The 25972-nt window shown below is 38.2% G+C and overlaps 1 protein-coding gene and 1 non-coding gene across 2 annotated transcripts in view; one reads left to right on the top strand and one right to left on the bottom strand.

Moving 5' to 3' along the window:
- Positions 1-15697, bottom strand: part of rorb (RAR-related orphan receptor B) — a 51412-nt gene extending 35715 nt beyond the window's left edge. The window contains exon 1 of the mRNA XM_037531762.1: positions 15445-15697. Coding sequence (XP_037387659.1) covers positions 15445-15451 — 7 coding nt within the window. The 5' untranslated portion in view covers positions 15452-15697. The remainder of the gene's footprint in view (positions 1-15444) is intronic.
- An 8416-nt stretch (positions 15698-24113) lies between these two features.
- LOC119261904 lies at positions 24114-24279 on the top strand. Its single transcript, XR_005129261.1, has one exon. It is a non-coding gene; the product is annotated as a U1 spliceosomal RNA (small nuclear RNA).
- Positions 24280-25972: the final 1693 nt, after the last annotated feature.

Consider the following 25972-nt stretch of genomic DNA (forward strand, 5'->3'; position numbering starts at 1 on the left):
GTTATCAATTGGGAGGTAGTATTGTATAGTATTGTATTATGGGCTAGTAGGCAAGATAGTTATCAGCAAAATTATGTTGTAGTAATATCAGTGTAGTAACTTAGCGATAGAGCAGTAGAATTGTAACACAATAAAATATAATTTAGCCTAGTAATATAGCAATAATAGTTACATACAATGATCTAAAAAGACAAAATGTTAGCTACAGTAATTGATATAGTAATTAATTGTCAACTGAAGTCTAATGATTAGCTTATTCATCTTTAGTGAATATGAATTTGGACAATATTAAACCTCATCCCAAGTTTGTTTACCCCTGAATTCAGACGCTTACTACAGCGCGGGTCCACACTGTGTGCGTGTGGTGTTGTTTAAACTGTTTAAGTAGGTTAGTAAGTCACTCGCCTTAGGGTGGTACAATTGTGTCATATCTGGCTGTTGTGGGCCAACACCCAATCCCCCCACCCCCCCCGACACCCTCTCTCTCGCTTTCTTTTTCTCCCCCTCATACACAAATGACCTTCATATCTTTCATAAACACAAATATTGCATAATATGGCGTGATAGGTCAGGACAAAAGCTCCCATAACTCTAATCACAGGAGGTAGATCATCAGATAATGCTCAGTACAGTACTGCAGTACTGGTGACATGATTCCTCAGATTGATGGAGAATGAGTTATACATGGTTCTTTATAGACCCTTTATTAAAAATGGTTCTAGAAAGCACCAAAAAGGGTTCTTCTGTTAGAACAATTAAGGTTGACATTACAACAATGGCAGAACCCTTTTTGGTGCTGTGGAGAATCCATGTGCATTACTTGTAAATATTTTCATGTGTTTATGTCTCTCTCTCTCTCTCTCTCTCTCTCTCTCTCTCTCTCTCTCTCTTTATGTCTCTCTCTCTCTCTCTGTCTCTCACTCTCTCTCTCGTTCTCTCTCTGTCTCTCTCTCTCTCTCTCTCTCTCGTTCTCTCTCTCTCTCTCTCTCTCTCTCTCTCAATTCAATTCAATTCAGTAAGCTTTATTGGCATGACCATATTCAGTTACAGTCTTGCCAAAGCATTGTCAAAAAGAAGAACAAGAAAATTGAACATTTAGAACAGAGTATAACTCTTGAGAATAACTCTTAATTTCATTTGATGTAAAAATAATTATGAAAGAATCACTTTATGAAATTATGAAAGTCTGTCTTTCTCTGTCTGTCTCTCAGTCTCTGTCTCTCTCTGAGACTCTCTCTGTCTCTCTCTCTCTCTGTCTCACTTTGACTCACTCTGTGTGTGCCTCTCTCTCTCTGTGTCTCACTCTCTCTGTCTCTCTCTCTGTCTCTATCTCTCTCTCTCTCTCTGCCTCTCTCTTTCTCTCTGTCTCTCAATTCAATTCAATTTCAATTCAATGTTGCTTTATTGGCATGACAAATATTGACCCTTGTATTTCCAAGGCTTTTGTAGGGAGATTAAGAATGAAGTACAATATATACAAAAAAAGGCAATAACAGATATAAAGGAAGAACAGATATAACAGGAGCTATAATAATAATAATAATAATAATAATAATAACAATAATAATTGTAATAATCTGGTATAATATGGCTTTGTAGGTGTGTATCTCTGACATGTTGTGGTCACTCTCACTCTCTCTCTGTCTCTCTCTCTCTGTAACTCTCTGTCTCTCTCTGCCTCTGTTTCTTTCTCTCTCTCTCTCTCTCTCTCTCTCTCTCTCTGTCTCTCTCTCTCTCTCTCTCTCTGTGTCTCTTTCTGTCTGTCTCTGTCTCTCTCTGTCTGTCTCTCTCTGTGTCTCTGTCTCTCTGCCTCTGTCTCTCTCTCGCTCTCTCTCTCTCTCTCTCTCTCTCTCTCTCTCTCTCTCTCTCTCTCTCTCTCTCAGTGTGGTGTAGTAATAGCTTTGCCTCAGGTTTTAATCAGATTGAGGGGAACGAGATGCTTCGCTAAAGTGGCCCCGAGAGTCCAGCTCTCATACAAACCATCACCTGACTGCTCTCTCTCTCTCTCTCTACTCTATCTGTATCTCTCTCTCCTTCTCTCTAAACACACACTGCTCTATCTTTACATTCTTATCTGTCTTAGGCTTTCTCTTCGATCTCTCTCTCTCTCTCTCTCTCTCATGCCTGCTCTATCTTAACATCCTTATCTACCCAAAGCTCTGCTTATCTGTCTCTTTCTCTTCTATCGTTCACACCCTTCTACTGAATTTCTCTAAGGATCTCTCTTTCATACACACACACTAAACTCCACAAGCGTTCTGTTTTCACACTCATCTTCTTAAACATCTCCCTCCCCAAAAAATGACATTTTAATGCATAATTTCTAGTTATTTGCTGAGTTGAACTAATTAGAATAATATAAAGCACAAAATGGAAAACATGCCATTACTTTTGCACAGGCAACATTTTGCATTTCACTGTAATTGCAATATGTTGAAAAATTAAACAGAACAGAATAGAACATTGTATAATAGAACAGAATAGATCTGTAAAGAATAGCATAAAATAGAATTGACCTGTACAGAATAGTGTATTATACACAATAAAATACAATAAAATAAATCTTTGAAGAATGAAATAGAATGGATATGTGAAAAATAGAATAGTGTAGAGTAGAATAGACCGGTGAAGAATAGAATACAGTAGAATGGGATATAATAGAACAGAAGCAAATGACTAGGCCTGTGAAGAATAGAAGAGAAAAGAGCAAACTAGAAAAGAATATAATAGAACAGAATAGGTTTTTGAAGAATAGAATAGACTTAAAATAGAATTTTGGATTTTAATCATCCTTTTTTGATGGTGACAAACAAAAAAAATAGTAGTCTAAAATGTAGTCGATGTTGCAGAGATCGGTAAATTAAAATAGCCAATAAACAGATTAACTGTGTCCAGCAAAACTCCTTCTTGCTTGCTTTTTTTGACCAGACAACTCGAGAAATACATAAAAAATGACCGTTAAAATAGAACTTCATTTTTTGACATTTGAAACTGAAGCACAGATTTAAGATATAAAAGAACAGAGTAGAATAGAATATAATAGAATAGACCTGTGAAGAATACAATAGAATAGACCTGTGAAGAATACAATAGAATAGACCTGTGAAGAATAGAACAGAATAGAATAAAATAGAATAGACTAGAATAGAATAAACCAGATTACACCTGTGAATAATAGAATAGAATAGAACAGACAAGAATAGACTAGACTAGACCTGTGAAGAACAGAATAGAATGGAATAGAATAGAACAGACGTGTGAAGAATATAACAGAACATACTAGAATAGACTAGACTAAACCTGTGAAGAATAGAATAGAATAGATGTGTAAAGAATGGAACAGACTATAATGGACCTGTGAAGAATATAATAGAACAGACTAGAATAGACTAGACTAGACCTGTGAAGAATAGAATAGACGTGTGAAGAATAGAATAGAATGGAACAGAATAGAATAGACCTGTGAAGAATATAATAGAACAGACCAGAATAGACTGGCCTAGACCTGTGAAGAATAGAATGGAATAGAATAGATGTGTGAAGAATAGAATAGAGCAGACTAGAATAGACTAGATTAGACCTGTGAAGAATAGAATAGACGTGTGAAGAATAGAATATAATAGAATGGAACAGTATAGAACACAATAGAATAGAATAGACGTGTGAAGAATAGAACAGAATAGACCTGTGAGAAATACTGTAGAATCAAAATATCCAGAAATGATAGAACAGAATAGAATAGAAAACAATAGAATAGACATGTAAAGGATAGAATAGGCATGTGAAGAATAGAATATAATACAATGGAACAGAATAGAATAGACCTGTGAAGAATATAATAGAACAGACTAGAATAGACTAGACTAGACCTGTGAAGAATAGAATAGAATAGACCTGTGAGAAATACTGTAGAATCAAAATATCCAGAAATGATAGATTACAATAGAATAGGATAGAATAGAATAGACGTGTGAAGAATAGAACAGAATAGACCTGTGAGAAATACTGTAGAATCAAAATATCCAGAAATGATAGATTAAAATAGAATAGGATAGAATAGAATAGACGTGTGAAGAATAGAACAGAATAGACCTGTGAGAAATACTGTAGAATCAAAATATCCAGAAATGATAGAACAGAATAGAATAGAAAACAATAAAACCGACATGTGAAAAATAGAACAGACTGAAAAAGAATAGAATTGAATAGACCCATGAAAAATAGAATAGAACAGACTAGAATAGAATAGAACAGAATAAAGTAGAAAGTAATGTAGAACAGAACTCCACAATCAGAGTGAGTCGGTTTCTATGGCTGTGGCTCTTTTTCTGTCCCACTGTGAGAGGCTGGGTCTCCGACTCTGCATAATCTTCCTTCAGTTACATAAGAACAAGCTATTCGTCAGCTGAGGCCAAAAGAAACAAACAGAAAAAAGAGTGAAACAACCCAATAAGCTGTAATCCCACTCTGAGCTCGAGGCAACGGAGAACCAGACAGATCCGAGTGAGCGGTCGAGTACACGCACACCAAAAGTAATTTTGGATTTTAATAATCCATTGTTTGATGGTGATGAACAAAAAAAAACAGTTTTTAATCAGTCTAAAATGTAGTCGACGCTGCAGAGATGCTATCAGTAAATTAAAATAGCCAATAAACAGATTAACAGTGTCCACCAAAACTCCTTCTTGCTTGCTTTGTTTGACCAGACAACTCGAGAGACACATAGAAAATGACCGTTAAAATAGAACTTCATTTTTGACATTTAAAAATGAAGCACAGATTTAAGGCTCATCACTATAAAAATGTACTGAAAGTTTTATTCTTTGACTTTATTATGTTAGATGTTCATGCCAAACATTGATTTTCATGCCAGCGGCAAAAACATTTGCAGTTGCCATTTGCAGATACAATAATCGATACAAATTACAGACCCCATCCACCCCGTCCACCCCGTCCACTCACTTATTACAAAATAGTGCGCTAATACTGTTGTATAACATTTTTACATGTGACTGCACCTGGTGTCACTTCATTTGAAATATCAAATCAATGGGCAATTCCATTGAATATTCATAATTTCCACATAATTTAATAGCGAGAGTGGTTTAATGTGAAAACCAGAGAAGAGTCATAAGAGTTCACAGTGGTGGTGATAGGAACCAGACGTCCGAAGGGTATAATGCCCCTTAAGGCTTCCTCACACAAAGTTAGTCCATTGAAGTGGCTATGAATGCTCTGTGTTTTCATTTTACAATGAGGTTTGGGCCTAAGAATAGAAAATCCAATTCATGGGTCAGTAAGTTTTTCTATGAAAAACCATTTCATAGCAAAGCAGTCTGAATGACTGTTTACGACTTGAAGAAGTGAGATGTTTTTTTTTATGTTTGGATACAGCTAACAGCATTCACAATTCACCAACTCATGGAAAAAATATATGCAGCAGATTGTCACTATTGCACAACCTTGAATTGCCATTTTGTCAATTTCTGCATTTTTTGGGCAGACTTTGTCCGGTTACTCTTTACACAGTGAGCAAATTTCACAATGAATGCACCACTAAAAATAATGTACTAATGTAAAGCTACTATTTTTGAAGATACAAGGTTTATTCATACATCTTGTATCTCCATTTTTTACATTTTCCAGTTTTTGACGTAATATCAAAGTATATGCTGCCCTTTACAGTATGTGTAAATTTCATGATGAATAGACTAAAAAAATTACCCAAAATGACTTGGAATTCTGGTACCATTGACTTACATTGAAAGTAAAGTAGGTTTTAACCTTCTACTGTAAAGTTACCATTTTGGAGATACAAGGTTTTCTTCTGACAACAGCGATATATACATATATATGTATATATGTGTATATGTATATATGTGTATATATATATATATATATATATATGTATAGAGAGAGAGAGCGACCTAAAGTTGTTGGGAAATCAACTCATGAAACTGACATGCAATGTATTGTCACTGTTGCACAACCTTGTATCTCCATTTTTGTCAATATCTATTGCTCTGTAGAATTTAAAAACTTCAGTTACTCTTTGCACAGTTTGCAAATTTCATGACGAATGTAAATAAAAATGATCCAGAATTACTAAGAAACAAAAAAATCAATATTGACTTCCATTACAAGTTAATAGTGTTTCCCTTCTTCTGTAAAGTTGCCATTTTGGAAATACAAGGTTTGTGGTAACAGCAACAATATGTCCTATATATATGGATGCTTATGTGATTCAAGCCAGAAAGGGATGGGAACGTGAAAAAAAAAGTTTTATCTTTAAAAAGTAAGCAATCTCTTTGCTTTAAAGCTTTATGTTTAAAGTTTTAAGAAAGTACAACAGACTTTTTATTCTGTTAACTAACTATTGAAGTTTGATTCATTCAGAATTTGAAGTCAACACAGTTACTTCTGAAGTCAGAACACGATCATTTTTACAGTGTACAGAAGCTTAAATAAGCAGCGTACCTGAGTAAATAAATCAGGTTTTTACAGTGTAATGTAGATGTCCTCCTGACTTTCACTGCGTGACCATGTTTCAGTGATGCTATGGAGCTGGGCAGACCGATTCAGAGAGAGTGACTCACTGTCCAGAGAGTGCTGAAGCCACCGGCACTGGGGATTGGTGTGCAGCTCGGGCTCATTGTGTGTCTGTCTCTCTGGGTTGCGAGTTTCGGAGGCTGAGCTGGGTCTGAATGCGGCAGCCCAGGCCCCGGGGTCAATGCGATGCAGTTCAGTGAGAGCATGGTGGAAATTAGAGCCAGACAGAGCTGCGAGGGCTGGAACAGCGGCTGCTCGCTTTCGCCCCAACAGGTGGCCACTTTGGACAAAGAGATAAGGCCTGAAGTGGCCAGATTCACCACATCTCCTTTTTTTCTCTCTCACTACTTTACTACCTCTTCCTCTCTCACAGGTCCAATGTTTAATATACGATGGAAGAATAAAGCAGAAAATGTGCTATTACCTTTGCACAGGCCACATTTAATATTTTAGCAAATAAACAGGGATTGTGTGTTAAAATGGTCAGAAGCGTGTTCTCTGTAGTGGATGCTTTCACTTATTTTCACTTAAAAAAAAATAACCAAATTGTCATTTGACCGTTGTCATGACCAAAACTTTTGCACTATGACTGTATTTGTGACTTTGTAAAGTGCATTTCACTAAAGCTCCATGTTTAATATTTAATAAATAAACCATTTCTTTCTGGTTACTAAGATAAAGTTTAGGGCTTGGTTTAGACATTAGTAATTACATACATATAATACATATATCACATTGTTATTACGTATAGATACTTATATTTAATACATAGGGAAGATTATTATTACATATAATTCACATATACATAATATCGCTGTTGTCAGAACAAAATCTCATATTTCCAAAACGGTGACTTTACAGGAGAAGCAAAAAACATACTTTACTTTTAATATAAGTCAATGGAACCAGACAATTTTTCCAAGTAATTTTGGGCCATTTATCATGAAATTTACACACACTGTAAAGGGCAACAGGTATTTTCAAAAAACTGAAAAAGGTACAAAGTTATGTCCCGACAGCAGCAATATGGAACTTTACTGTTACTTATACATACTCACGCATGTATAATACATATGGGGCTTATTGTTATTAAATATAGGTACTCTGGGGTGTAATGATTTATGGACTTGATTCAATATAATACACCATACATTTTTGATATAGCAGAAAGAGGGGGTGCCTGAAAATGTGCCTCATGTTAATATGTATATGTTTCCATTTTCAATTTATTAGATATTCAAAATGACAAAAGTACAATATTTTTAATAATGCACTAGCCACAAGCTAATGCATGCCTATAGGGAGAGTTACGGGGTGCATGCTTTTCCCTCCCGAACTCAACTTTGAGATAAAGAGGCAGCTTTTTTCCAGAGGAGGGACCACTGTGGGCTTCTTTCATTTTTGGATGCTTCATACGATTCAAGCAGTATTTAAATAATGAATATATATTCATAATAATGAACTGAATATATAATGCCTGTGCATGCTGAAATGAAAGGATTGTACTGAAAAATTATTAGGTGCTTACATATAAATACTTGCACATATAACTTATGAACATGAGGGTATATATATATATATATATACATATATATTTACGTATATATAATACAGTCGTATGCAATGAAGGACACACTTCTGTACATTTTAATGCAGAGTTAATGTTGATTTGCTGAATTGAACAAATCAAAGCAAAAAATTTGAACAATGCAAAAAATTAAACATAAAACATGGCCTTTTCAAACGTTGCCATATCTTTTTGTTCCATTTTTTTCCCCAATATGTTTAACTCAGTGAACTGTGTCACAGTCAGGATTGACTTGAACTTTGTAATGTAATGTATTGGTAATTCATTGTGTAACTATATAGATAATTATGTAATAACTTTCAAATAACATGGCAAAGTGTCAGTAATAACTCTGGCAGGCTTTCAAATGAAGCATGTTGTTATATGTATAAAAAAATAAATTGTGTTGAGGAAGGTGCTGAATTGTGCACATCACTAAAAGCAAATAATTTGAAAACTAGGCCCCTTCCAACCCCAACGATATTATTTTGCGTACAAGAATAAACAATGAATATGAAATTAATTCATGTTTAATTCTACCTAAAAAGTTGAGTACATTTTTTTAAGTACATACTCGCAGGGTGGGGTGGTGTTGGGGGGGCTCAAGGGACCTTTGGTCAAAGGACACCCCTGGTCAAACGACATGTTTTGTTGATTTTCCAAGTGAAAATAAGTGAACATGCCCTCCACACAGCACACTTCCGCACAATTTAGTGCGCCTTTGCTGTCTACTTACTAAATTTAAGACATTGGAAGAATGTGTAAAGTTATGGCACATTTTATACTTTATATATATATATATATATATATATATATATATATATATATATATATATATATATATATATATATATATATATATTGTTTTTTAAATGCGTGAAACTTGGCAAATAAATAGAAATTGTAGGCAAAAGTGTGCAGAAAATGTCATATGTCAGTATGTTCCCTGTAGGGGATGTGTTAACTTATTCATACATAGACAATTAACAAAATGTCGTTTGACGAGGGTGCTCAAACTTTTGCACACAAATGCAATACATAGGTGTATTGTTACTAATAGGTTCTTACACATATATAACACACGGGACACATTATTAAAGATAGGCACTTTCATACAGGGGTTATGAGCATGACGCCCTGTCCTGACATTGTTTCGAAACAAGTCTGTGTGTGTGTGTGTATGTATTACAGGATGGTGAAACAGAGAAGGGCTTTGAAAAGCAATCAGTTCTAGTGTTACTAGATCGGGTGCCACAGTCCATGAGGCGGAACGCTTGATAAGGTGTAGGTACACTTTTAATCAATCTGGCAACCAGATAAATGTTTTGACTGCAGTGACAACATACACACACACTTACATGTGTACACACACCCTCAAATTAGCTTGTGGAACTCACGAATAAGAACCACATGGCTTCTTGGAGGGATACTAACCTTCCTTTAGTTAACTTAAGTTTTTCTCTTGGCAAAGAATAACACAGTGACTGAGTATCCTAGAGAATTGTAAGTATCCTATAGCATTGCAGACAAAGAATGCACTGCAGTGAATCCATCTTTACTCTATGGTATGAATAAAGCACATAAGGACTCACCAACCTTCAAAACAAACCCAACCGACAAAACTCTGCTTGACCAGCAGCTGTAAAAGGTACTAAGGGTCCAATGAGCTGCCCCACACCTCAGCACTGGATTAACAACCAGTGGATCTTAGGATCAAACTGAGATCTGTGTGCAAAGTCATGTAAACATCTCCAAGAACAACTTCCCAGACCAAGATTAAGTCTGTAAAAGCTTTAAGTGGTGAATCACTACTGACAACTTAGTCCAACAGCAGAGCTAATTTGTGTCCAGAACAAAGCAACTTTTTTTTGAAGAGCAGAAAAAGTGACAAAATGTATTTTTCCCTCTGCATTAACTTTTGCATTTCTTTGAATAAATACGTAGTGAATAATTAGCACATGCTATAAATGTTTTGCCCTGTTATGATTAAAACATGCTATGAGTAACAAAAATAATCATTTTCACTCATTTTATTTATTAAGTTTTAAAGTCAGACGTAATTCTTGGTGTGATCTGTGGCTCCATTACTCTAATTAATAACGTAATTAATACAATTTATTTTTAACGTTCCAAAAATAAAACGTGGCGCAGTGTTCTTGAAATCTGCTTTTAGACTCTAATAACAAAACAGCTGATAAAAGGAAGCATTTATAAGCGGAAAGAATCTGTAACCTGAAATTTCAAACACTCAATTTGGCTTTAATGCTTTTTTAATTTGGCTTGAACGCTTTGCCCACCCGTCTTCCGGCAAGCCCCGCCCCCTGTGACTGGATTGGCTAGTTGATAATCCCGTCTCACCCGCTAGTACTTCCAGCTGCTCGTGAGTGTGAACTACTAGCCAATCCTAACGCAAGGGGCGTGGCTTGTTGGAATACGGGTGGGGAAAAAACTTTAAGCCACAGTCTTTCAATAACTCGTAATAAATGTATGTCAGTCCACGCGAAGAAACAGCGGAACGTGTAAGGGTTACTATGTAGTTGAAAGGATCAACTACAACACCGCAATAAGAGATAAAGGAACACGGCGCTGTGGTGTAAACAACGTTACATTAGTCTCTGGACATAACATCTACAAAGAACCTTCATCATTAAATTATTCACGTGTTTAATTCGTTCAGGCGACCGTCAATGTGCTGCCGCCTACAACGTGATGTGGAATTAAAATGGGGAAAATTATAAATCACCGTCTGTTCAGTTTGAGGTCACACTTTAATCTGATGGTCCCCCACAGATATTCGTCTTATTGACCAACTAACTTCCTGTTGATCGCCAGTCATCAGGAACATCCAGGCTGATCTTTTTACACTCAACTCCAAGTTCAGCTGCACTGAATAGTTTGAATTGTAGTTCAAGAGAGAGCGATGATCCACGAAGCACCTACAGTGGATCATCAAACGAAACCGCGGTGAAAATTCAGTGTACAGGCGTTGGATGTTCGCGCTTTTCTTTCACTTTCAACCAAACCTCTAATAAACGCAGCTAAACGTGAAGTTGGATGTAACGGATTCTGTTAAGTCACTCACATCCTAACAAAACCCGAACCTGGCGCTGCAGATCATCACCAGAACGTTTGTTTACAGTTTCAGCATCTGAAGATAATCTGTAGGGCGCCATCAAAATAAAGCGCAGGTGGACGTGAACACAGAAAATATATTAGCAAAGGATTTTTATAATTAACCCACAAACCGCGGCCGATTCCGCTTTAACTGGCCTGTATGTGCTGTGATTGTATTGGGAGTGTATTTAGCACTAAAGCGCTAATCTTTGGAAACGGACACTGATTTAAACTGAAGTTCAACCCTTTAAAAAGAGAGAAGAACCCATCAGAACAGCTTCATTTCACGTCGGCCACACCGTTAAAACCGCCTGATCCGGTCACATGACAGCCAGACCGGATATTTCTGAAGGAGAAGCGATGTGAGTGTGAACTCGGCGCCTGTTACCTCCCGTTTTTTCTCTCTCTCCCTCAGAAACTCCGAATGTTCCCTCAGGTTTCCACCGCCTGAGGTAACATTTAGATGCTAATCGTTTCCAGCCGTCAGACGAAACAGTGGTCTGAGCTGGAGCTGCTGGCTTGGTGAGTCTGAGGCTGCACGACGCACTTTTAACGTTTTCTTTCTTTTCCACAAACTCGTGTTCACTCATTTTCACACTGTACGCCAGGCTGTTCACGACAGTGTCGTTTAGCAGGTTAGCCGCCTGCAGGCTGTGTTTGTTTTTAGTCACGAAACGATTCCCTGTGGCTTCACGAGGCGCTTGTAAGTCTGGAAATAGCGTTTTACTCTTTTATACGTATTAAACTTCCAGACTTTTACAATTTAGTTTAGCCACGAGACCAAAACATGAAGCTGCACCTGTTTTAGCCACAAAAAACTATCTGTGTTGGCTGAGCTAGCAGCTGGTTTTAGCCACTGTGAACAAATCAGGTTAAACAGTATTTTTTCAGTCACATAATGAATCCCAGGCTGAACAAAGTGGAGCCTGTGAGGATGAATGAGGTTCTCTTTAGCCAAAAAATAATTTAGAGTGGACCAATGAAGTATTCTTCAGCTAAAGCTTCACAGCTTATGGGCACAAATAAGGTACTCATTAGCCACAAAATGATTTGCTGAGGAAAAATAAGGTACTCTTTAGCCAATATAGGATTTAATGAGGAAAAATAAGGTACTCATTAGCCACAAAATGATTTACTGAGGAAAAATAAGGTACTCTTTAGCCAATATAGGATTTAATGAGGAAAAATAAGGTACTCTTTAGCCAATATAGGATTTAATGAGGAAAAATAAGGTACTCTTTAGCCAATATAGGATTTAATGAGGAAAAATAAGGTACTCTTTAGCCAATATAGGATTTACTGAGGAAAAATAAGGTACTCTTTAGCCAATATAGGATTTAATGAGGAAAAATAAGGTACTCTTTAGCCAATATAGGATTTACTGAGGAAAAATAAGGTACTCTTTAGCCAATATAGGATTTGCTGAGGAAAAATAAGGTACTCTTTAGCCAATATAGGATTTAATGAGGAAAAATAAGGTTCTCTTTAGCCAATATAGGATTTACTGAGGAAAAATAAGGTACTCTTTAGCCAATATAGGATTTGCTGAGGAAAAATAAGGTACTCTTTAGCCAATATAGGATTTAATGAGGAAAAATAAGGTACTCTTTAGCCAATATAGGATTTAATGAGGAAAAATAAGGTACTCTTTAGCCAATATAGGATTTAATGAGGAAAAATAAGGTACTCTTTAGCCAATATAGGATTTACTGAGGAAAAATAAGGTACTCTTTAGCCAATATAGGATTTACTGAGGAAAAATAAGGTACTCTTTAGCCAATATAGGATTTACTGAGGAAAAATAAGGTACTCTTTAGCCAATATAGGATTTACTGAGGAAAAATAAGGTACTCTTTAGCCAATATAGGATTTAATGAGGAAAAATAAGGTACTCTTTAGCCAATATAGGATTTAATGAGGAAAAATAAGGTACTCTTTAGCCAATATAGGATTTACTGAGGAAAAATAAGGTACTCTTTAGCCAATATAGGATTTACTGAGGAAAAATAAGGTACTCTTTAGCCAATATAGGATTTAATGAGGAAAAATAAGGTACTCTTTAGCCAATATAGGATTTAATGAGGAAAAATAAGGTACTCTTTAGCCAATATAGGATTTAATGAGGAAAAATAAGGTACTCTTTAGCCAATATAGGATTTAATGAGGAAAAATAAGGTACTCTTTAGCCAATATAGGATTTAATGAGGAAAAATAAGGTACTCTTTAGCCAATATAGGATTTACTGAGGAAAAATAAGGTACTCTTTAGCCAATATAGGATTTACTGAGGAAAAATAAGGTACTCTTTAGCCAATATAGGATTTACTGAGGAAAAATAAGGTACTCTTTAGCCAATATAGGATTTACTGAGGAAAAATAAGGTTCTCTTTAGCCAATATAGGATTTACTGAGGAAAAATAAGGTTCTCTTTAGCCAATATAGGATTTACTGAGGAAAAATAAGGTTCTCTTTAGCCAATATAGGATTTAATGAGGAAAAATAAGGTACTCTTTAGCCAATATAGGATTTACTGAGGAAAAATAAGGTTCTCTTTAGCCAATATAGGATTTACTGAGGAAAAATAAGGTTCTCTTTAGCCAATATAGGATTTACTGAGGAAAAATAAGGTACTCTTTAGCCAATATAGGATTTACTGAGGAAAAATAAGGTTCTCTTTAGCCAATATAGGATTTACTGAGGAAAAATAAGGTACTCTTTAGCCAATATAAGATTTACTGAGGAAAAATAAGGTACTCTTTAGCCAATATAGGATTTACTGAGGAAAAATAAGGTACTCTTTAGCCACAAATTGATTTAGTGAGGATGAACAAGATACTGCTCAGCCACAAAACAGTTTGTCGGGGCTCTTGAATAAGGTGCTCTTTATCAACAAAATCAGTTTTTGAAGTTGTGCCCAGTATTCTTTAGCAACAGTATTCATTTTTGAGGTTGAATGAAACGAGTCTTCGTTAGTCATAAAACGAGTTTGTGGGGATGTTTAAGGCGTTATTCAGGATTTTGTAGAAGTGAAAAAAGATTCTTTTTACCTGCAAAACAAGTGTTTGAGGTTGGATAAGGTGCTCTGTAGCCATAACAGGAGTTTGTGATGTATGACGTATAAAAATGAGTTTGTGAGGATGTACAAGATGATATTTTGGAGTTTGAGGATATAAATAAGGTGCTTTTTAGCCACAAAACGAGTTTATGAGGACGTATAAGAGATTCTTTATCCCAAAAAGTGATATTAACATCAACCTGCCCAGAGACTGCAGATTAAAAAAGAAGTAATCGGGCTTCATCTGGCACATTTACATTCTACAGTAAAGACGTTGGTTAACGAGGCTGTCCCCGTTTAAAAATACAGCAAAACTGTAATTTAGTCGAAAAACGAGTTGGTGAGACAGACCAAAGTACCTTTTTCCCCCTTCAGTAAAAAGTAGTTTTACTTCATTAAATGTTATTTTGAAGATATTTAATTATTAAATGTGTGCTAAAAATGAAGGTAGGCTATGACGTCACATGCGATTTCGTTTATCCGTGTTAGGAGGCTCGAGGTGCCGTTTTGGTGAGACTCATTAAAAGCAGCTCTCCTGAATAGATGCGTCCCCCTCGCGCTCGCCCGCGTGCTGCACTTCGGCGCTTTGGGCGCGAAGCGGCGCTTGACTGACGGAAATGGGTCAGTGGAGCGGACGGAGCAGCGCGCGCCGCGTTAAAGCCCCTCACTAAAGCACGACTCCCAAAGTTTCCCGTCCACGCGCTCGCTTATTCCCGCGTGCACACACGCTCGCGCGCGCCCGGCGCTCCGCTGCTACACTATAATAAACTCCCCGGCAAGGCAGAAAACGCACGAGCCGTGCAATCGCAAGTTCTGTTTTGCAACTGCGGGGTCAAAATCCACCACGACTGCATCGACATTTCACAGTTGCACAAGGTGTTTTTTGAGTTGCCGCTCGCGCCGGCACGCATGGTGCCGCTTAATGGTGTCTCTGGTCTCTTTCAGCGGCGTTCACTCCACTTGTACCCCAAAAGAGCCCAGAACCGCACGGGCACGCCACTGTTTTGTGGTGGTTTCTGCATCTATGGTCCAGCATCTGCTGGGCTGCTACAGTCCAGGGGGTCCAGGAAACCTCGCAAACCTTTTTTTTGTTGCAAAAATGGCTTTCGCGGCGAATTCAGTTATTCAAATCAGGCTGTCAGAAACAGTTGGGCTCCTACCTCGCATGGTGGTGGTGGTGGCGGTGGCGACTCGCTCCCAGTCATGAAGAGACGAAACGAACCCAAACGAGGGGTTTAAAACAAACAACAGCAGCAGCAACAAGAAGATCCCTGGCAACGGCAACGACCAAACTTTTTTCAAGCTCTTCTTCACGGCCCGGGCGGCAGGTTCGCGCGCGTGGGCATCCCGTAAACGCGGCGCGAGCGTGCGGACTCTCACGCGACCTGAACGGGCGCAGCCAGCCACGGAGGTTTTCACCGCTCGCGCGGGGCAGAGTGGGGGGCGGGGCGCACGGTAGCCCCATTGGGAGCTCCGATTGGACGGACGAGCTCGACTCCGCCCCCTTTCGCGAGCCGAAGAGGGGTGGAGAGCCCGGATTGGATGGCGGCTAGAGACTCCGCCCACTGTCGGATGGCACCTCTGGTTACTCAGTTGGGCGGAATTGGAGGAGGAAATGTGGATGAATTCGGCTCAGGATTGCACAATATTTCATATTTACAGTGTTGGAGTGTTTACAGTTTAGTTTCATATTTACAGTACTGAGTATGTGGTCAATATAATAACGCTTTTTTTTTGCACTAATAGTATGCAAATTGCAGATTTGTCCCTCAGTAGATTAGAATTGGTTGTTGTTTATTATTATTATTATTATTATTATTATTATTGAAATAAATTCATGAATTAAAATGATTGTCCAGTATGTATATAAAAAACCATCACCATGCATATAATGAGTTCATCATTAAGAATCATTGGACTTTATGGGAATGGAACTCAACATGAGTAAATGGGTGGTTGGGTTACTACAAATAATAAGAGATATTGATTATTAGAGAGTATGTTAAGTATGTCAATAGTTACAGTACTATTCTGATAAAATGCATCATATTACGTTAGAACAAATGTCGAATCCTTAATTTCAGAGACAATTTGTATTAAGATAATCAAAAGCTGCATTGTGGTTATCATTAGATTCCACAAAGTGAGTCAAGCGTAATTAAGAAGCTGTAGAAAAAAAAACAAGGTTTCCACACAGAGACTTTGACGACTGTTAGAATTATTATTAGAATATCGAGATAATAGAACTTCAGTACAAACTGGGGTAATGCAGACTGGTGTTTGGTGTGTGACGACAGGCAGTGCAGGCAAGCCGTGCAAGACATTCTCAACCCTTTGACCCACTAACCCAGGCAGATAGGAGTGCACTTGCTGCTGGATCCCAGACAGACCTTCTTCAGTTCCTCTTCAGGGGATCTCCATTGTATATCACTAAAATATTATTTACAAATATCTAAAGGAGTCGTTACCTGCTCTTTAAAGTGCATAATTATCAAAACAATTCAAAATATATTAATGCATAGTATAGTTGATTCATTTGTAAACACCCTCAGTCAAATGAAATGCATTGTTAATGTTCAGTGAAAATAGGTCAAAACAATGTAGAGCATACAAATTTAAACATTGTTCTGCAAATATTACTGCGCATCTATTGATTTGCTGAGTTTAACATGTTAGAAAGAAATAAAGCAAAATAAAATGTGGCCTTATGGCGCATTATATATGTTTCTCTCTCTTCCCTAATATGTTAAATTCAGCCAATAAACAGTAATTCTGCTTTAAACTGTGCAGGGGTGTGTTTTCTGAAGAACAACAAAACATGGAGTTTGACCAGGGACACCCAAACTTTGGCATACAACTGTATGTACCTAATTTATTTATGATTTTTAGAATGTAATTTTTTTAAAGGGTGAAGTGCTGCAAGTAATATCCTTGTTGTCAGTAACTGATGAAAGCGTTGCATTTTCTGAAAATATAACTTTAATACTAGTTTATCAACATGGTTTTTGATTTATCTAGTCATACTTCATTTATTTCAACAAAACTAAAACACATTCTTCTCCACTCAACACATTATGCTTAAGTCCAGGTAATTTGTTATAAGATCTGGGGAAAGGCATTTAGCCTGCCTCATCTACTCAGTACTACTTGAAGGTCTAGTAACAAGCTAAACAATATCAGATGCTTTTTGAAAGTCCATCATAGAACTCTATCATCCTTTCACTTTGTCATCAGTGTCTTTTATATATAATATAAATAACAGGGGGCCTAAATTTGAGCCCTGGGGTGCACCTAGGAAATGAGAGTGAGGTCCAATCACAGACACACATTGAGATCTGTCTGTTGAATGGTTCTGGATCCAGCTGCACACATTCTCTTCCAGTCCAATGCTGGGCAACCTTTTAAGCAGAAGTGAAGAGATCAAAGGTGTCAAATGTTTTAGAAAGGTCAATAAAAAGGCCAATTCAGCCGTGTCTGTGGTCTAGAGAAAGCAGTATTTCATTAATAACAAGTGAGGGGCTGTGACTGGCTTTAAAGCCAAGCCACTAAGGGATAGAAAGGAGCGTTAGCAATTTGTTATCAAGCTGTGTGCATTACCCGTCATTGGTAACCTGCCTTGTCTGATTAAATAGTTTGTGGTAAAGGAGAGAATGGCAGTGAGTGACTTTGCCCATCTCCCATGTGTGTGCGTGGAGGGGGAGGTTGAGAGACAGAGCTATGGACCCATCCCGGGGTAGGCAGAGACAGATCGCCGTGAGCGCATCTCCAGTGACCTACATTTCAGTCTTTCCTTTTTTTTTTTTTCTTTTTTTTTTTTCCATTTCCTATTTTCCCTCCAAGAGCAGCCTCATAATTGTGATGTAATGACCAAATGACAATAAGCCAGATCGGTCAAATGGACGTTGTGGAGGCTTTATGCTGGAGAGACCAGACTGTCTCACACTGGAGGGGGGAAAGCTTATTGTAAGCCTCTTCACAAAGGCCCTGAGGTTTGACATTAAAGAAAAACTGTGTCACCTCACCTGCGAAGTTGAATGGTTATTGTTTGCTGGCTACAGCACGCATCATTTTTTAAAATTCGAAGTGGATTTTTTTTTGTTTGGTGTGCTTTTATTAAAAGGCTTCAGGCTAAATGCGACCAGGGAGGAATTACTAATATTAACAAGCCCACACATGGGGTTATGGAAATGTTGTATTTGTACAGAGTTCCATATGCAAAACAGAATTACAGTGAGAAATGAATGATTCAAAGATTGCCGAGGCCATATGGTGCCTAAAAGGCACTGAGGCAGAAAGGAATCTGCTGTGGCTTAGGGCCTTACTGTACAGTAAAGCATTTAGTATCAATGCTGGAGCTTCCTGTCTCTTCTCCTTTCTTCTCAGTCCCACCACAATCTAGCGGCTTTATTTGTGATTGGTGTGGGCTAAAATACAGCAGGTTTTAGCATCATGTGATGGGGAGAACCTTTCTTACACGTAAAGCTGGGCAAAAATTGGGAAGGAAATTGGTTGGAAAAGAGTTTTCAATGTTTTATAATGAACTGAAACAGTGGTAACACTTTACTGTAGGGGAGAATTCACAATGTCATATGACATTTACATAAGGTTATTAAAAACAACCAATTTAAACCGACATAAACATTTATAAAAGTTTATTCCAAAAGGTGTCACCTCACAAAGTCACCTGCCAAAAGATGTTACGCCAACTAGACATCATGATGCCTACTGGAATAAGTGTTTATCAATGGTAATGTAGGTCTCTTTCAGTTGTCATGAAGGGCTTATGTAGGTGTTGGGTAGCCTTCACTTTGGTTTCACTTTCTATGAATACCATGTCTATAAAAACCTACGAACACATCCATAACATGTTCTAATGCATTCATGACGCATCATGACGCATGGCCAAAATATTTATAAAATGCATTGCACTTTATGGCCATGTTTATTATGCATTATGGATTGTTAGCACATTATAAGTACTGTTCTTAACTCACTCATCATTTTGTTCCTCCCAGCTTGTAGAGTGAATTATGAATAACAAACTTGTGTAGTCATAAACACACTCAGAATGTATACTTGTTTTTATTGATATAGATTGGTATTAACAGACATATTACAACCCCATCATAAGGGGTTGTAAATTGTATTTGTCAGTTCTAAGTAAAGTGAGGCATGCTGTACCAAATCCTTCTCCAATATTATGAGTGAGGCTTCAAGTTGAAATATGTACAGTTGAGTTTACTGAATACTGCAACATACAAAGTATGTTTTACAGCCTTCAAATGGTGCCATCGGTAGTGTTTAAGCCAATGTAGAACAGTCATTGTCCACCAAAGTTACCTTGGCGCTAACTTAACATTGCATATCCAGTAGAATGCTCACTGAAATTACTGTAGTGATGATAATCAGACAAAAAAAGGCTGCTTACGAAATGAAAGTTTTTAGTGGTTTTTATAGGAACCAGTGAGGGAACAAACAACAATTATGATTCTGTACTAGCTTCCCTTGTACTCTCCATTCCTTCACTCCACAGTAACTTTAGGCTCGGTGAGGGGGAGGGGTCTGATGGGTATTTGGCTAGCTGCAGTGTAATATAATTTAAAAGTGAAAGCAGCGGTTAAAAAAAAGTGCATTGTGTTGATATCCTGGGGCTGGCATCAAAATATTACAGATTTTAGACTCCAGCTCTAACAACACTTTTGAATTTTGAAACGCCATGGTGTAAATAAACTTTTATGTATCACTTTCCTCAGAATGCACAATTCTTATGCGGATATTACTTCCAGGAACAGTTTGGAAGTAGTAAGTGATGCAACAGAGAACTCGGAAGCTTTAAGTTTGTGTGGCCTGCTGCTTTGTGTCTGACCTGTTATAATAGCACTTGCACAATAATAGCACTTACAGCTCACTGGGGTAGACCTAGCCCCATATGAACTGCCATGTGGCAAATGTGGCATTCAATGACCGTGCATTTAAGGTGGATGAGCTCTTCAGTACAACCCTTTCTACTGCCAATGTTTGTCTACAGAGACTGCATGGCAATGTGCTTGATTTTACACGTTAGCAATGGATATGGCTGAAAGCCTTAAACTCAATAATCAGAAGGTGTGTCCTTATACTTTTGGACATTAAGTGTATATCAACCCCATCCTCTCCCATAAAACACCCACAGTGGACATAACTCTATGTGTAGTTATGTACAAAATCAGACACATGAAGGCACAATAGCATAAATCTGGCAACTATATCATTTAGTCAGGTTCTCACATCCATTCAATGAATGTAGTACTATGCTTTAAAAATAGCATAAGAAGAACTATTACAGCAAGCCCTGTTTTTAAGGTTAAACCTCATTCGCGTCACTCCTTTGCCCTTGAATCAACCATCAGGAAGTTAACTTCAATATAATTAGATAAGTTTCTATTGAAAATAAAAATTAGGGCACGTTTCCTCCAAGGGACCACCCCTTAACTCTCAAATGACATGAGCCTTTTTTATTTTACTCTGGAAACAAGCAGGTGTTTGTGCAAGTGAGCTTTTTCCAGCAACGCTGAGAGATTTGATGTCTCATTCATCACTGTTTTCTGCCTGTAAACAAGAGCTTCAGTAACTTTATGCTTATTGTCTTCATATACAAATCAGCTGGACTATGTGGAGGCAGTATAAAATAAATGTACTGCACACAATAAAATTACATGATGGATCAAAATATCTCAGCAGACATCATGCAAAGACTTGGAGTAGACAAGGATAACCAGTAGTATCTGAAATAGAGATAGAGAAAGAGAAAGAGAGAGAGAGAGAGAAATAAAGAGAGAAATACACTTGAGAAATTTATAGAGAGATACCGACCACAAGTGACAGAGGCAATTTTCCATGGAAAAATTACTCCATCATAATTTCAATCCCAAAAAGGATTGGAAAGAAAGCCCTGAAGGACCCTGCAGTGTCACCTTGAAAAATGGTGGAAGAAAAGATCACCAATTTACACATTTGTACATGTGCGCATGCACACACACACAGACACACACACACACACAGCAATTAAGTCCTGTGTCTTCATTTATGAACTTGTCTAGCAACTCTCATTGCTTTGTATTGAATATAGCAGTCTGTCTTCCCACTTCCTTGAAGTTGCCAATAAATACCAAATTAATAATTATCAGTTTTATTCCAAGCTGCTCTTAAATGTGTAGTAGTTACCAGAGATGGGCAATCAAGATGGACTTGAGACTTACGACTCATGAAATTTCAAGCTGTGAGTACAAACATTTTTACACGAGGACAAACAACATATATGATAAAAACCTTTTGTCTCCATTTTTATATAGACGGTTAACTAGCGGTCTCATCTTGGTCTCAACCTCATTTTGATTGGGTCTTATCTCTTTTTAATGCCATATTTATGGTGGGTAGTGCTTTTGCCTCGCAGCAAGAAGGGCCTTAGTTCGGTTCCCCGGCCAGGCAACCAGGTTCCGTTCTGTGTGGATTCTGCATGTTCTCCCTGTGTCTGCACAGGTTTTCTCCCACAGTTCAAAGAAATGCAGTGAGACTAATTGGACATGCTAAATTGACCCAAGGTGTGGATATTTGTTCTGCCCTGTGATGGTCTGGCGAGTTGTCCAGGGAGTTTCCTGTCTTCCAACCAGTGACCCCTGGGACAGGCTCCAGCACCCCCTGTGACCCAGAAGGATAAGCGGTGTGTGTGTGTGCGCGTCTTTATTTGAAGCTGTGTTAAACCTGACAGGTGTTTAGTACGAGTTTACCTTTTGTGAAATACTATGACTGCATTTAATAATGAAGCTAAACTAAGGCACAAGACTCTACTCTCATCTCGAAGACTGAGGTTTGCTTTGGTTACTTTGGTTTGAATAGTTCGAACCTCAATTCTCAGTGCAGCAGAGTGTCGGTTGCATTTTACCAGCAAATTCATATGTGACAGTTTGAGTGGTTAATTTTCAGTGCCTCACCTTGAATCCAGCCCTGCCATCTCTATCTTCATAACTTATAAGATGCTTTTCATACAGGTTTTCTTCAAATTCACACTAACATTCTGATATCTAATTGGTAAAGCATTGACTGAAGGTTTCTCAAATAGTACATAACAGTACACACTCAGAAAAAAGGTCAGAAACTGTCACTGGGTCACTTATTTAAGGTGTATAACTGGATATTAAAACCACTGTTGTACGTTTTGATGGCACATTTCCATTGTTTGTACCTTAATGAATGAAAAATATACCTGCACAGAACCTTTATTTCTAACCGTGTAAACAGTTTGAGCATGCGCATTAAAGTCTTTTAATGTTCTTCAAACCCACACACTGGAAATCAGTTTTGTGTAAATGGAGTTGTGAAATAGCTTAAGTTTGGGAGGAGGGCCACACCTGAAGCTCCTCCTCCACCTTATCTAACGTTGTGTGTGTGTGTGTGTGTGTGTGTGTGTGTATGTATGTGTGTGTATATATATATATATATATATATATATATATATATACACACACACACACACACACTTCTCTACTTTTGACCAAGTTTTTTTGCATCTCTTCAGTCGTATCTTTATTTTCTACCTCTGTTCACCAAATTGGGGTCTGGCCCTGTAACTTGAAGCTGGAGCTCTCAGACCTCCAGCCCAAGACATCCAATGTGGTCAGCCAACATCTTTACGTTAATACATCCCGTTGTAGGTTTTTCATTTTCATTGTACAAACGAAACAATTAGAGCCTTAAGTGTCTTGTGTTTTTCAAATTAGCATACATTGTTTTTGGCAGTCACACCTTGGCATGTGATATTAAATGGGTGGGATACCTTGGGGGGGATACCCAGAAAAGCAACGGTGGGGGTAAGTTTAAAGCTTGGAAATCTTCACCTCACCTTCATTGCAAATCAGCTATCCAGCAGGGACACCACTCCTGCGCTACAATCCCAGATTGTACGTTTGAAATGATACAGCTTTTAGAAATCCCAAGTGTGAAATCATTTCATCAAGGAATAATTTCAGCAGCTTGTCCCAATAGCTCAAACTCAGTGCAGCCGAAGGGATAACATGATTATTAATATTATGGGAAATTAATAAAGTTATAGACTCCATCTCATCGGTATCAAAACAGAGTAATAAGCATTCTTCTCCTCAAAGCTTTTTAATAAGGGCAATCACTCCAAAATTTAACTGCCTTCTCTTCATCAAATTATTACTACAGACAGCCAATCAGTTGATTATAATTGGATTTCTTCATAATCCATGTTTTTTCACATCTTTTTCCCCCCTTTTTCTTTCTTTTTTTTTATTTTTATTAAACGAGGCCATGAAGATATTACTGTTGCTTTGAGTGTGGGGAGGGTTTCTTTTTTTTTCAAACACATTAAAATATGCTTATGTGGCCTAAGGCAAGTTCTCAAAATAAATGTAGAACTGATTTAGTTTGCAAAGCTTAATAAATGTTGATGATGATTCCGTGGAAAAAATCAAACCCGGGCTCTCCCAAGACTTTTGTGTTCCAAGGCTACTGTGAAAATGCTGTCCAGACAAGCCCGGTGTGATCAGAGCTAGAGAACATGGTCAACATTTGGAAAAAACTGATGTGCACTTGGTCACTGCTGAGGGTGTTCTCTGATAGAGCGTTCCTTATGTCAGTGGTTCTCGGTCCTGGTCCAGGACAATTATCACTGCTTCCAACACGCCTGATTCACTGAAACGTGTAATTATGAAGCCTTTGCAGAGTTAAACTGGGTGTCTTAGAGCAAGAAGAGCACTAATATATTACTGGCTTTAGGTAGGTAGTGTATCATGAGGGACATAAAAAAAAAAACATAACCTGTTTTTATAATCTTACTTGGCAGGGGTGATGCTATGATCTTGAAGGCAGTGCACCCAGAGTGTGACTCGGCTCCTGCACTTTGATTGTGCTGACCCCTTTGAATTCCCCAAATGCAGCAATCTCGACTGCATAATTTCTGGTCAGTGCATGGTATTTCTAGAACAATCCAAGTGTGAGTTCAGGCCTTTTGTGAGTTCAGGCCTCACTTGGAACCAGGATTTTGGGGGCAGTCATGGGCTGGAGGTTAGGAAACCAGACTTGTGACCAAAAGGTCGCTGGATCATTCCCCTGAGCCTACAAGACAAAACTGAAGTCCCAAATGTGCCCTGGATAGGGCTAACCACCACCATTTTATAAGTGTGCTCGCACCCCCTATTTTGTCCATTCACTAGTGTGTCTGATATGTGGGTATTTCACTGGATGGATGGGTTAAATGCAGAAGTCAAATTCTTCTGTTTGCAAGTACAAGTGGACAATGGTTCTAAATTGTAAATAAGGGTGTTTACACATCTGATCTTCTCTTTAGCAACTTGCTCATACCAGCTCCACTCTGGAAACCCCTCCTTTTGATCACCTACACATGTATCAGTATTATTAACTCCTACCTATGCGTTTAGGTAAGATATTAGTCCATAAATGTGTTTCATGCCCGCTGTGTACAATCATCAGATTCGTGTTTTAAAGTTTGCTGTTTGCTTTTTCATCAGATATTAACCTGTCCGTGCTGAGCCGAAAGGTGCTAGAGTGCTCGTGGTGTACGTGAATCCAGCTTTATGATTGATTACTTTATGATTGATTTGATCAGGGTGGAAATGTTGGAATATGTAGGGTGATGACTGCGCTGTGGTTAGGAATAGCCTATAGCCTGATGTGACTTTTCTGGACAGTGCAGTTTGAAATTGTATCTATTCACTGTGTGTGTGTGTGTGTGTGTGTGTGTGTAGAGGTTAGGCTGGGCTGATCTTTATCATGTAACTCCTAGTCAGAAAACAAGTCCCACTCCAGCCATCTACATTGGTTAGCATTGTTCATTACGGTACAAGGAGGGCCAGTTATGCTGTCTTGGACACCTGTCCATTGATGGCTGTGGCATTGCCTGGGATTGAACTTGCAACCTCTTGACAATGGGGGCGAAGACAGTTGCACCACTCGGGAGCCCCAGGCCCCCTACTGACTTATTTTATGAAATCAGATGGCATGGTTCACGGTTGCACGCATATGAAGGCTCTGATACACAACCAGAGAATTTGGACAAGGCGAATCCTGTCCATATCTCAGAACTGCTGCCAGAGCTCTTTGCCCTACATAACCCCAAGTTCAAAGAGCGAGAGGCATTTCTCAGAAGCTCTCGTCCCAAAGTGGAACGCTGCCATTAAGTCACCATTTCTTATTCATCCAGCGACAAATCCTCGCTCAATAATTTACACCAACATATTTGATCAGTGTAGTCGTTTTCACGGCTCATTTTCATAAACCAGCCTTGGAAAAAGGAACCTAGTGGATGGACCTGCCAGCGGGGTACAAGTTTGGGAAAAGTTGCAAATGATTAAGGTATATGCATGAAGTATATGTTAAGTCTGAACTTCTTTTGGGAAAATCCTCCAAAATTGCTCTTGCTCATTATAATCCTGTTAATTCTTGTTGAGATCGACGGTAACCTGTGGGCCTGTAGGAGTGAATGAGTGAACAGCAGTAACCTGTGGGTCTGGAGGACTGAAGTAGCAAGCTGAGGTAATGGAACAAGCATCTGCACCAGCTGAATTATTCAACCTGTCCTTAAGAGAACCACTGACAACACGCATACATACACGGGCTTACAAGATGTGTGGAACTGAATGCAATGCTCTCTCTCGGGAACGATCTCCT

The sequence above is a fragment of the Pygocentrus nattereri genome, chromosome 20 (assembly GCF_015220715.1).
Source record: "Pygocentrus nattereri isolate fPygNat1 chromosome 20, fPygNat1.pri, whole genome shotgun sequence".
Classification (NCBI taxonomy): domain Eukaryota; kingdom Metazoa; phylum Chordata; class Actinopteri; order Characiformes; family Serrasalmidae; genus Pygocentrus; species Pygocentrus nattereri.